At 44.9% G+C, this 12,966-nt stretch overlaps 1 protein-coding gene across 7 annotated transcripts in view; it reads left to right on the top strand.

The window, feature by feature from the left end:
• NHSL1 (NHS like 1) overlaps positions 1 to 12,966 on the top strand; it is a 122,919-nt gene that overhangs the window by 107,563 nt on the left and 2,390 nt on the right. For all 7 annotated transcript variants that reach the window (XM_072965916.1, XM_031680016.2, XM_015247330.3 and 4 more), the window contains 2 exons: positions 5,236 to 8,445; positions 8,969 to 9,101. In XM_072965916.1, coding sequence (XP_072822017.1) covers positions 5,236 to 8,445; positions 8,969 to 9,101 — 3,343 coding nt within the window. The remainder of the gene's footprint in view (positions 1 to 5,235; positions 8,446 to 8,968; positions 9,102 to 12,966) is intronic.

The raw sequence follows: 12,966 nt of genomic DNA, 5'->3' as shown, positions 1-12,966 counted from the left end.
GAAAACTATCAACAGGGATGGTAGAAATTTACAATTATGTCATCATCTCTGTGTACCTTGCACAGTGGGCATCTCCACAATTAAATTTACAGTTTAAGATTTCTTAAAACCGAAAGCTCATTCTAGGACTTCAGATTATAAATGTGCACTTCGTTAGTTATACGGACAATACTGATGGCATTTTGTCATCGAAGAGACAGCAATGGAGCATAGCTAGTAAATACCAGGACAGCAGGAAATAGTGATCAGTGTTGGATAGCGCCTCAGTGGTACTTCCGGTGAAACTAGTCCACAGCTTTTTGATTCAGTATTTTGCAACCTGTGATAAAAACAGAAAACAACCAAAAAATTTCTTTTGGCTGGTGGAGAGGGTTATTTACTTCATTATTCACACATCCATTTTGTTTCTGCCTATCTTTATATATGCTTTTGATGATCCTTTCTTTCTTCTCTGTCTACATTCACTTCCTCTCCCTGTTTCTTCGTGGCCTGTCAGGAATGTCTGCCGAGGCCAAGAGCAGGGACTCTGGTGCCAAGCTGTCTGGATCTGAACCCTGGCTCTGCCACTTATGCCCTGGGTGGCCTCCTGCTGGTTTCTTCACCTTTCTGAGTCTCCTTTTTCATTCGAAAACCTGTGGCTGGTGATATTAATAGAACCTACCTCATAGGGTTGTTTGGGGACTTAATACATTTTTACAGGTGAAGCACTTGGTGCCTGGTACTTCTATAAACATAATAGCTGCTGTTATAATTATTGTATTGAAATTAATAGTACGTCTCTCAAAACCTGCCTTTTTTCTCTTTGGCCAACCTGTGGACTTAATTCCTTATAATTACTTCACCTGACCTTTTTAGTGTTTGCTGTTGAGGGCTATACTCTAGAAACTCAAAATCATTATTTCTAGATTTGCCTATTAGTCTCTTAGTCAGAGTAAGTTTATCCTAGCAACAGTGATGTATCTGTTACAGCGCTTTGAGGTAGCATTTCAGTTTCCAGAAGCTACAGATATTGTTCCTATGTGTTTTTTTCCCCCCAGCATCCCTGCCTACATGCTCTGTATTAGGGAGGCAAGGCTCACTCTTCTTTACCTAGCATTTTCTTTCTTACTACCATCCAGCCCTACAGTATGTGTTCTCTGCCTTCCAGACTGTAACAACAATGGGACAAGAATAGTGACACCTTTCCTCTGCTCTAGGTAGCTCCAGTGACCCAGATGACAGACAGGTGCTCATCATTTCCCGTGACATAGGGGTTTATTACAAACAAAAGCAAGATTACATCCACAGGGTTTATGAAGTTAGCCTTTCGTTCATGCCCTCGCAGCTGCTTTTTTTAGTGGACCAGGCTTCTATATCCTGTATTCCATTCTTTCAGACTCTTTTTTTTTTTTTCTCTCTCTCTCCTTTAGGTGACAGCTAACTAAGTTGAGAAAAAATAATCTGTACTAGAACATTCAGTAGATGTTAATGGGCTAATTTCTTACATTACTCACATAACACTTATATTTTAACTGATCTTTTTAGGAGATGTGCCTTAACCTAAAAAAGTGACTTTAAAGGCAGCCCTTTGTAAGATAGCAAGGTTGATGTTTAAAACATTTAAGTGGCTTTCCAATCAAAATGGGTAGGTTTGGGATGGCTTTGTGCAAAGGGTCTAATAGCTTGACCTAGATAAAAATAGACATACACATAAGTATTAAATATGAATTATCTATCTGTCTGTATGTAATATGACTTCTAGAACCTCAGAATTAGGAACTTTTACCACTTTTATGACCGAACCCAACCAGTATGGTGCCAGTAACTCAGTTGCCTCTTTGGCCTTACTGGAATGCTCAGACCAGCTAGGTGAATCATATCTTCTGTAATTTTAATATTTTTAAAACCAGTGGTAGAGTCTCTGGGCCCACATTCATTTCTCTTTCGCCCGTAACAGAGGAAAGTCGCTTTCCCCATGTCGTCTGTGTTGGGAGGGTTGCCAGATGGGAGACCATTGATGTCACTGCACAGTTGGTGATACGACCTGGGTCACCACTGGAGGTCAACGGAGACACAGCCAAGTTACTATCCAAGTTAGACACAGCCAACTAACATCTGTAGCAATCCAAGTGGCTGTAACTAACAGCTATCTAAGTTGTTTTGTTTTGGTTTTTTCACAGACAATTAGACAACCACTCTAGTTTCACAGATGGGCTAATGGGAAGGACTAGTGCATAGAGTAAGGGAAAGTAGTATTTGAATACAGTAACATTTAGCAAAAAAAATTGGATCATATCTTTTCTTCCTTTGTTCACTTGGGCAGGGCTTGACCTTGCCCTTTCTCCTGATATTTTATGCTTATATATAAGGTGTCTGATTTGAAAGCTCTGTACAACCTAACGAAGGATGATCAAAAACAGACCTTCATATTTTCCTTAAAAATTAGTCTTTAGATTTAAAGCATAGGGGAGGATGGCTGTGTCAGACAAATTCGATTTTAAACAATATGATTATATGAAAGATATTCACTAGGAAAGATGCAACCTGTCCACTGAACACTGCCCAAGGTGCTGGGGCTTTGGATTTGGATTTTTAAAATCTAGCCAAGGATGCTTCCAGAATTAGACAGTTAATTGTGCTTAATTATATGCAGCTTTTACTTCAAAAATCTGTGGTGGACTCCAGAGACTAGTCAATATATAATTTTTTAAAATCAAGGTATGATATTTTCTGTTTAAAGCATATTTATGGCTTATGATTTATTGCCTTCCATTTAAATAAATCAGGCAAAATTTCTGAATTTTACTTTACTCTCCTCTTAAGTGTACGTAGCAATGTATTTGAACAACCTGTTACGAGGTTTCATCTTTTAGAATCCTATCTTTTAGATGGGATTACTTTGTTGGTATATAATTATGTTTGGCTACTGAGAGTTTGGATGCTTGGAACTTATTCTAGTATGTACTCCCCAAGCAAAAAAGGCCTTATTTGAAGGAATTCCCTTCTGAATAATTTTTGCTGGTTTGTACTAAGAACGCTACTTTAGACCTGACAAGACATTTAAAACATTCACACACTAAACTTTAAATCAAGCTAACTTGTAGGTGTTTCTATCCTTTTTGATTACAATGTATCTTTTTAACTGGACATCCCTTATAGTATTACATAATAAGTAAAAGAAAAAATATGTAATTATCTTAAAATCAGGTAAATCCCATCAAGGTTTTTAACAGCGACCTGAGTAGTCTATATTTGTTAGTAATTCCATTTTTGCAATTTTTGTTATTTAATCAGGATAGCATTTATCTCTGTCCTGTAATATTGTCACACTTTTTGTGCTATGAAAATATTGGAGGATCTGTTTTGGGAACAGAACTTTGATGATGGTCCCGACAATAAATAATACATGAGTTTTTTTAATGTATTTTTAAGGTCTTTCAAAAAACATTGCTATTTTAATAAGAAAGTTGTATTGGGCGAAGAAATGGCTGATGAAGAAATGGCTGTAGTCCCATTTTCAGAAGCCTAGAATGGTTTCACATGCAAAATTGTTACCTAAGAGACTCATGACTTTGTTTATGGCCCTTAAAGACATTTAATAATCTACCACTGACCCCATGTACAAATTGCTATAATTTTGAAAGAAAAAGATATCAAAATCTATCTCAGAATGGAATAAGATATCTTGAATGTTTGGAATTGAACTGCTGCAAACTGATACAGTCTTACAGATCAACCCCCCACCTTCTAAAATACTGAACTGCAAAACTTGTACCTTTTATTTTCCTTAAAGTAGATTTTTCTTCTGTTTCTACCCTTTTGCCCACTTCCCCTCTTTCTGAGGGAGAACATCATAGGTACACGTGTGAGTGTCTGTGTGCAGTAAGTGTGCTTAGCAGAGGGGAGGAGGAAGAAATAGATCCTCTCTACCAAAGATGCATATACAAAAATGATTCTCCATCACCACAGTAAGGGAAAGGGCCTTATGCTGGGGAGCCTTCCTTGTAGGGCGACATCTCCTGTGCGGTTGATACAAGAACATTGCCGCCATTTGCTATTTGGCTGAGCTGTTCTATCCAGTCAGAGACATGTGCCATGTGATGGTTAATTTAAGCGGGGCAGGGAGGGAGATCTCAGGAATCCCACCCACCACCAGGTGAACAGGGATGCCAGTGGGTGCTCAATTCTCATGGCTCACCGAAGCCTGTGACTGAGATATTTTCAGGTCCTTGTTGGATGATGACAACATAGAAAGAGTTATTGTTTTGCTACTATTTTTTCAAAATTGGATTTGTCCTAATGATTACTATGCATGGATTGATTTTTTTTCCTGTATACACTTGGGTAAGTTCTTGGCTTCATTTTTTTTTTTTAAGCTTCTCTTCTTTCCTAGGTAGCTTGAAATCTTCACCTACACTTAAGGATTTTCCTCATCCACTACCCTCCCTCCCTGTTCACCCTGCCTCGTGCTTCTTCTTCTTCTTTTCTTCTTCTTCTTTTTTTTCAAACATACTATTCTCTCTGTTTGGTTGTAAAGCTCCAAGAAATGAATAACCCTAATCTGAGGAAATGTTCACTGGATTGGTTCCTGCTGCTTTTTCCCCACCAGAACACAACAGATTGCTATTGAATTTTGAATGTCACCAACAGACAGATGATAATGGCTTAAGATGGATAATGAAATGTTTGAAACACAGATGGGCATGTAAATCATCTTTCTTTTTCTTAGGATTTCCTTCTGGCATTAAAAAAAAATGTAATTAACACTGTTTTACACCAGTACCCCTTATAAATGGTATCTCTGTAGCCCTATTGTTGAACTGCTGCATTCATCTGTCTTTGGGAAAGACAGTCACCGCTTGACAGATGTTCTGTGCAGTCACCTGGTGGGTGAGAGGCTACCTTCATATCTTTACCAAAAGGAGGTTATTTGAAAAGTAAATCTTCCAAGGAACACTCAGCCTTGATCTCAAAGGAAGTACCTGGGAATTCTATATGCAGCGCTTAATCTGTAGGTGGATTTGAAGAACACATTTAGAGAAGTACATGAAATTGATAATAAGAATTTTCATTTTGGGAGCTATTGTAACTACTTAAAGTCTCATTTACGTGCTTATAGGAAAAAAGAAACTAGATCAAATAGAAAAGATTTAAGTACAACAGAACAGAGTCAGAAGAGGGCAAGGGATCAAGGTAATGAACCAAGACACTGATTTTTCTTTTTAGGTAACAAGCCTCTTTCTGCTTTATCTCCAGCTTCTGGGGGCACTGGCCAAGATGATGGTGGTCACTCAGTGTTCACCCCAGACCACTACTCTACAGTAGGAAGGCTTGACAGCTGTCGAGCTGCCGGGCAGCGCTCAGAAACCAGGGATTCCAGCTGTCAGACTGAGGAAGTGAAAGTGGTACCACCTTCAATGAGGAGAATCCGAGCACAGAAGGGGCAAGGCATTGCCGCCCAGATGAGCCACTTCTCAGGCTCCTCTGGGAACATGTCTGTGCTGAGCGACTCTGCGGGCATCGTGTTCCCTTCTCGCCTCAACAGTGACGCTGGTTTCCACAGTCTTCCGCGGTCTGGAGCGAGGGCAAATGTTCAGTCCCTCGAGCCACGGCTGGGCGACCTGGGCTCTGCAGAAGACGTGGACGGCACTTCCCCCTATCAGCGGGGTCACCCACATGTAGATGAAGACTTAGGGCATCCAGGAGGTGCCTCAAGGACTGGGACACCTTTGAGACCCAAATCCCAGGAGCTGAGGCACTTTGAGGCTGAGAACGTGACAAGCCCGGCGTGTGTGGTTTCTCCTCACGCCACCTACTCCACCAGCATCATCCCAAATGCCACACTCTCTTCCTCTTCCGAGGTTATTGTGATTCACACTGCTCAGAGTTCAGGGCAGCTGGACGGTCAGATTACCAGCTCATCTTCGTACACAAAGATCAAATCCAGGGACCATCCCCTCTCCAGGCACAGAGATGCTCGTCATTCTCCCAGTGGTAACTGGACTGAAGGGCACGCCACCATTTTTTCACAGGCCTCGGATCCCCATTCCTCCAGTGCAAGCGCACTGCTGTCCCTCTGTGATTCCACGGTCTCTCTCAATGCTGGAAATCGGGAAAATGGGTCCCAGGCCATGGCCTATAACTGTAGAAACAGCCTGAGCTTCCCCGCCCACCCGCAGGACGTGGATGGCAGGAGCGAGTCCAGTTACTCAGGCGGCAGGGGGCTCGGCAGCGCGGAGCCCTGGGAGTACCACGCCTCCGGGAATGGGCGGGCGTCTCCACTGAAGCCACATGTGGCGACTCCCGGTTACTGCACTCCTGGGAGTAACATGAGCAGCTGCAGTTTGGACCAGACGTCCAACAGAGATGACGCCCGGTCTGTGTATTCCGAGGACCACGATGGCTACTGCCCGTCTCTGCACACCGGCTCTGGGAACCTGTGCAGTGGCAGCGACGGCCTGGGGAACCCCAGGCACAGCGTGGTTAATGTTTTCGATGAAAGAACTCAGAAGAACCCAGGGGACCGGGCAAATTACCAAGACAAATCCCTTTCGCGAAGCATTTCTTTGAAGAAAGCGAAGAAGCCTCCCCTGCCGCCCTCTCGGACCGACTCTCTGCGCAGGATTCCCAAGAAGAGCGTCCAGTCTCACGGGCAGGTGCTCAACGAGAGCCTGATCGCCTCGCTCCAGCACTCGCTGCAGCTGAACCTCCCCGACAAGGGCGGCACCTCGCCCTCCCAGAGCCCCTGCAGCGACTTCGAAGAGCCCTGGCTGCCTCGCTCGCGCAGCCAGAGCACAGTGAGCGCGGGCAGCAGCCTGACCTCCGCCACCACCCCCAACATCTACTCCCTGAGCGGGGTCACGCCGGCACAGAGCGACACGAGCAGCGTCAGGTCCGAGTACACAGACCCGTGGGGTTACTACATAGACTATATGGGCGTGCAGGAAGACCCCGGGAACCCAGGTCGGGGAGGTTCAAACAGCACTGCGGCGCCACCTGGAAACGGGCCTGGACACCAGCTCCCAGAGGGGTCCAGGGCCGCGATACCCCAAGTGCCCGGTGGCACAGTCAAACCAAAGATCACATCGCCGGAGAAGTCGCACAGAGTCACTTCTCCGTCCAGTGGGTATTCCAGCCAGTCGAACACACCCACCACACTCACCCCTGTGCCTGTGTTTTTAAAATCAATGTCACCAGCCAATGGGAAGGGGAAACCCAAGCCCAAGGTACCAGAAAGGAAGTCTTCTCTGGTATCTTCAGTATCCATCTCCTCCTCCTCCACGTCTCTTTCCTCGAACACTTCTACAGAAGGAAGCGGAACTATGAAGAAGCTGGATTCGGTGCTGGTGTCTCCCCTTGCCGCTCCTCCTCTGCCCTCTCTTCCATCTCCTCGTCCTGCTGACAAGTCTCCTCTCCTCCCTCCTCCTCTTCCTGTGGCAGATTCCCCTGAGGGCTCCCCTCTGCCTCGCTCCCCCCTCTTTCCCCCTCCACCCCCAGAAGTTCTTACTCCCCTCTGTCCCCAAACCGATGCCTGCTTTCCTCCGCCCCCCACGGCACTTAGCCCCCTTGTTCTGGATTCATCTGCTTCTCTGCCACCTCCACCACCTGCCTTACCCTCCTCAGTGCCTCCACCTGCCCCACCCCTTGACCCCAAATTGATGAAAGATGCCAGGCCTTCTTTCAAAAAATCTGGCCAGCCAGAGCCCTCCCAGGAGGCTTGCAGGCAGCCTTCCACCAAGGAGGAGGGCAGCAGACCCCCCATGCCGCTGGTCACCACAGAAGCGCTGCAGATGGTGCAGTTGAGGCCAGTGAAGAAGAACTCAGGAACTGAAGGAGCACTGTTTCATGAACACGCATCTCAGGAAAAACCAACTCCAGTCATTCCCCAGTATCATTTAAAGCCATCTGCTTTCCTGAAGTCCCGAAATAGCATAAATGAAATGGAGAGTGAAAGCCAGCCTGCCTCCGCGACAAGCTCCCTCCCGTCTCCTGCCAAGAGCTCTACTCAGGGTCACCAGGACAGTGCGGCTGAGCGCAGCCTCCCAAGCCACGGCCTGAGCCGCGCCGGGAATGCAGAGGCTGGGCCCGGGCCCACCCCGCCCCATGAGCCTCTCGGCCCATCGCCCAGCAGGAAGCCGCCCCCCATTTCCAAGAAGCCCAAACTATTCCTCTTGGTGCCACCTCCGCAGAGAGATTTCACGGTGGAGCCCGCAGAAAACGTGAGCGAAGCATCACCCAGCCCCACGAGAGGAGAGGCACAAGAGAGTTGTACAGCCGGGGCAGGTTCCGATGAGTCCGACTCTGGCAGCTCGGTTCTTGCCGGAGGAGCTGTAGGATCCAAGTCCCTGGGCAGAGTGGAAGCCACTGTCCCCATGGTGCAGCCTGATGCCTCGCCAGCCCCCACGCAGGAGGAGCCGGGCGCCGCGGGCAGTGTGGAGAGCGATCTGTCCCTGCAGGACCCAGGAGGTGAGTATGGTTTTCTCTCGTTCCCCCTGACCATGTGCAGCTGAGGCGAGTAGCGCTGGTGCTTGTTCACGTTCAAGCCAGCAGTATGTGGGCTCCCTGTGCTGCCTGGCACTTAGGTTACCAACTTGGCATTTGTATGAAAATTGTTTTAAAAATCTAGATCTAAGGGTAGGGCTTACAAAAGGGCAGACAATAGAGGTGGGGTGGTGTTGGGGAGGGTGATCGGCAGCAGGCTGGGTGTTAAATATCAGTGAGTAATCTCCTGGAGAGCTGCAAAGAAATGTAACAACATTTGAGAGATTTTAGTCGGAGTTCATCTAGACTTTAACAGCAGAGCATGAGCTTTGACTGTCATGCTCGTGTCATTTTCCCCACCTTTGTGAAATATCAAACTGCAGACCCCACTGCCTCTCCCTGTGGTTCTCATGTTGTCAAGAATGACAGGGAAGCATATTTGGGAGCTTGGCTAAAGACTGAAATTCAAACCGCTCGTGCATCTCACGTCTGCCTGCTTGCTTCATAGCTGGGGTGCGGGAGACGGACACAGTCGGTTCTTCCTCGGAGGCCTGTGACTTCCTTAAAGAAGACGGGAGTGATGAGGTGATGACCCCCAGTAGACCCCGGACCACAGAAGACCTTTTTGCAGCTATTCACAGGTATTCAGACTCCTTATTTGAATCTGCTTTATGAGTCCCCCTTTCCAAACCCTTTCTCAATGTATTTTTCTTTCTTGAGATTTCTTCTGCCCCCCAATTAGGCTTCATTAACTTGATTGTGGATTTTTTTTAGTGTTTCTATAGTTCTATTTTCATTGACTCCAATTTCTGTTTTACTTTGTTCCAATAATGTTTATGATGATGTGGGAGAGAGAGGCGCAATTTGCTGTTGGCTTTTGGTCAGCACTGCTCTTAGTAGCAGGAAATGTAGTGTCCGTCATATGACAGGGTATTTACAAGAGTTGGGCTAGAGTGGCCAGTGGTCAAGTCCAGGATGAAGGAGGCTGTGTTCTGTGGACTTAAGATGCACAGACTAGCTCTACAGGACTTCTTTCCTAACAGTGTTTTACTTGTTTGCTATTATCATTTTCATTTTACAGAAAAACTAGCATCTTACGGTGTAATTTCTTTGGCCACTCAAATGTTTCAGTAAAAGAGTACATCTTTTTTAAGCAGGAGCAAGAGGAAATAAATCCGCTTGTTACTGTATACTGCTAGTGCCATCTACTGGCATCCAAAATTACTGAGTTTAAAACAAAACAAAACAGGAAATTAACTGCCTGAAATGTTACACTTTTTACATGTGATCACCTTGAAGAGTGAATATGATTTAGCCCTAAACTTTTATTTATTGCCTCCTTTTTCTGGCTACGAGCACTCCCACAACAGTGTCATTATAAAAATGGATAAGATTGTATTTGCACCTGTACTTTTTAAACTATGTGCTATGTAAGCCCTTTGCTGCCTTCTAAGATTCTTTAACACAGTGTTTTCAGATAACTCAGGTGAATGCCCCCATGCTGCCAAGGCCTTATGTTGCCCTGAATCAAGGTGCCTTTTTTCCCTCCTGAAACTAAACGTCTATAAAATCATTTGATTCTCTTAGTGAGTAACCTTGTGTCAGGAATGTTTTCCCAATTCTTGGAATCTACCTGGAAAGACTGTTATTGCGTGACATGAGCAGCACTGGCTGTGCCAGTCCCTACCTGAGATTCCATGTAAACATCTGACCCGGGTGGGTGGGGGAAGCCAAGCAGGTGAATTAAGGTGTTTGTCAGGAGTTATATTCTTTATCTCTTTGCTCCATGTATTGGTATAATGGCCCAACAGGCCCTAAAGACTGCCTCTTCAACATTGACTGGTCCCTTTGCTCTCATTAGAAATAAAAATATAGCTAGGTATCAAGTTATTCCTCCAAACAAGGAAATGAAAAATGTCACATCCTTTGAAACCAACTTCAGTGCATTTCTAGAGGTTTACACAGATGTTTCTAACATGAATCCTGCTGGACCCCTAATAAGCACTCCATAGGTATTTTCTGAATTAAGCTGAACCAATTGGAATTTAACTGTTAAAAAATCCTTCCAAGGCCCAATGTCTTTCATTTGGTCTGGTATGTGCCGGGTGCTAAACATGCAGGCATATGTATCTAAAACAGCATCCAGAGAAGATGTGTTGCCTGGTGGCTCTGTGTACTAAATACTTGGTCTCAGGGAGAAACCCAACTGTTGTGGGGCTGAATTACTACATTTCCTTAAAAAAATGCTGAAGTTCTCTTCTATATTTTATTTTGGCAACCTTCTTGAGGCACTAAAAAATTTCCACTGCAGATGTAGAAATTGGCCAGTCTGTATTGTTCTGCATACACATGATACAAGTAAAGACTGAGCTGGGTATGGATTGCAGAGAGAGAGCAAGGACACAGGCTGACTTCTGTTTGGGTACATAGTTATATATTTTTAGATAATATATTAGCAAGCATAATAGGAACCCACCTAGGATCTGTGACTTTTAAGGCTTTATTTTATATCCTTCAGCACCTAAGCTAATAATTTAATGGAAAAAATATCTAAATTGAAACAGCTTTTAAATTTTATAATGCAAATTAATTCACTTCAGATTTAAAGCCAGATGGAAAATGTGGAACACCAGTTGAGGTGTGAAGTTTTTATATTTATTGAAATAATTAGTTTTTAAGCCACTGTTAACTATTTAAGCACTTTTCCTAGCCATCTTCCTTAGGAATACACATATTTTTTATATATGTATATACTTATATATATATATATGTATTTGTGTAGATATATATATTATACATATATATTTATATGTATATATGTATAGTGTATATGTGTGTATACACATATATACATATATGCAGAGAATTTACCTATTTAGATTTAATTCTCATTTAAGGGGGCAGTTGCTCTTGAGAAACAACAATGCTTTTATAAATCCCCATCTCCTCTCTTTATTCTGAATCTACAGTTAAAGGCCATAGCTTTAACCAGGTATAGCTGTGGCTTATTAGATGGAGCTCAGCACACCCTCTCCATTTAAAAGCCGAAAAAAAAAAATTATACCACAAACCAATACCTGCAGGAATCAGAAGAGCAGCTCTGCCTGTGTAAACAGTATAAACTGAAGACACTTGCTCTACATGGAAACACACTCCGTCAGCTCCTGCTTCTTGTATTGCGCCGTGTGACCTCACGCCCTAGTGAAGTCACCTTCTCTGGTATCCACTCTTTGACAACCAGAGAACCGCAGGCCAGTCCCTGCACTCCCAAGGGGGCTGGCACCGTGTCAGCTCTGGCCACCCTTCAGCCTCTTAATTGGGTTTTTACCACTTCCTGGCTTCCATTTTGGTGGCTTCTTTTTGGCCAGAAGCATGGAGAGAGCCCTGGGAGCACCAGGCCTGGGGCAGCCACCATGGGCCCGCCCTCCCCGTGCCTAGCTGTGCAGGGCGTGTAAACCAGCGCTGAAGCCTGGCCTAGTGGCAGGAAGGGAGAGTGGTCTCTCCCTAAATGACACTCAGAGGATGGTTAAACACCTGCTCTACGCCTGACGCTTTATGGCTGCTGCTGCGTTTACCTTTGTTAACAAGTACAAGCTGTCTACTGTTATTCCCCTTTACCAGACAGGAAACAGGATCAGAAACTTTAACGTGCCTAAGGTCACAGAACAAGGAAGCTTTAGCATGGGGTTTAACCCAGGTCAGCTTGGCTCCAGAGGTCATCTGTCTCACTGAATCCTCACAAACCTGTGAGGTTGGCATCATCGCTTCCATTTTACAAGTAGGAAAACTGAGGCGCAGCATAGATAAGTCACTGGTCCCAGGTCACACAGCTAGAAGTTGGTCATGCTCAGATTCAGCTCTCAGTCTCTATGTTTAGATAGCATCGTCTCAACCTTTACTTGTGTATTCTAGAATTTCCTAGCAGAAAAGGAGCTAGGCCCACATCTTTATTTTATTAAATATATCAAGTTTCCACAGCGCAAGTCCACCTACTCTTAGCTGAGAGATTCCTCACACACCGAGTTGTCATGAAGAGGCCAGCAAGGGGCCCCTTGGCTCATCTGCTTTATTTGCTCTGATTCACTCTCAGTAGGAAACACATTAGGGGAGATTCTTAGAGAATGAGGGCAAGAAATAGCTCCAAGACAATTTTAACTTTCCTTGAAGGCCCTTCCCCTGTTTCACGCTCTACCCGCACCCCTCACATTTTCTCGATCAGTTAGAGGTTCTCTGAAGTCAATCAGGACACAGGACCTGGTGTAGAGGGTTCACTCTTGTCTTCCAGAAAATTGGATTTCTAGGAGTTGACATGTGGTCCAATAAGAGCCAAGGAAGGCTGGTTTTATGCCAAGCTCTAGAATGACTGAGAAGGTAGAGCTGTGGAGTTGTTCTGGAACCTGAGACGGGGGCCTGTCTCAGCAGAGCGGATATTCTAGGAGTTGGCTTGTCTGTTAGGCCCAGTCAAGTGCTGGCACCAAACAAGAAATGGAAGAGTAGAAAGAAAGG

Source organism: Vicugna pacos, chromosome 8, assembly GCF_048564905.1.
Source record: "Vicugna pacos chromosome 8, VicPac4, whole genome shotgun sequence".
NCBI lineage: Eukaryota > Metazoa > Chordata > Mammalia > Artiodactyla > Camelidae > Vicugna > Vicugna pacos.
Note: the sequence above shows the minus strand (reverse complement) of the source record. Positions and strands in the feature narration are given on the sequence as shown.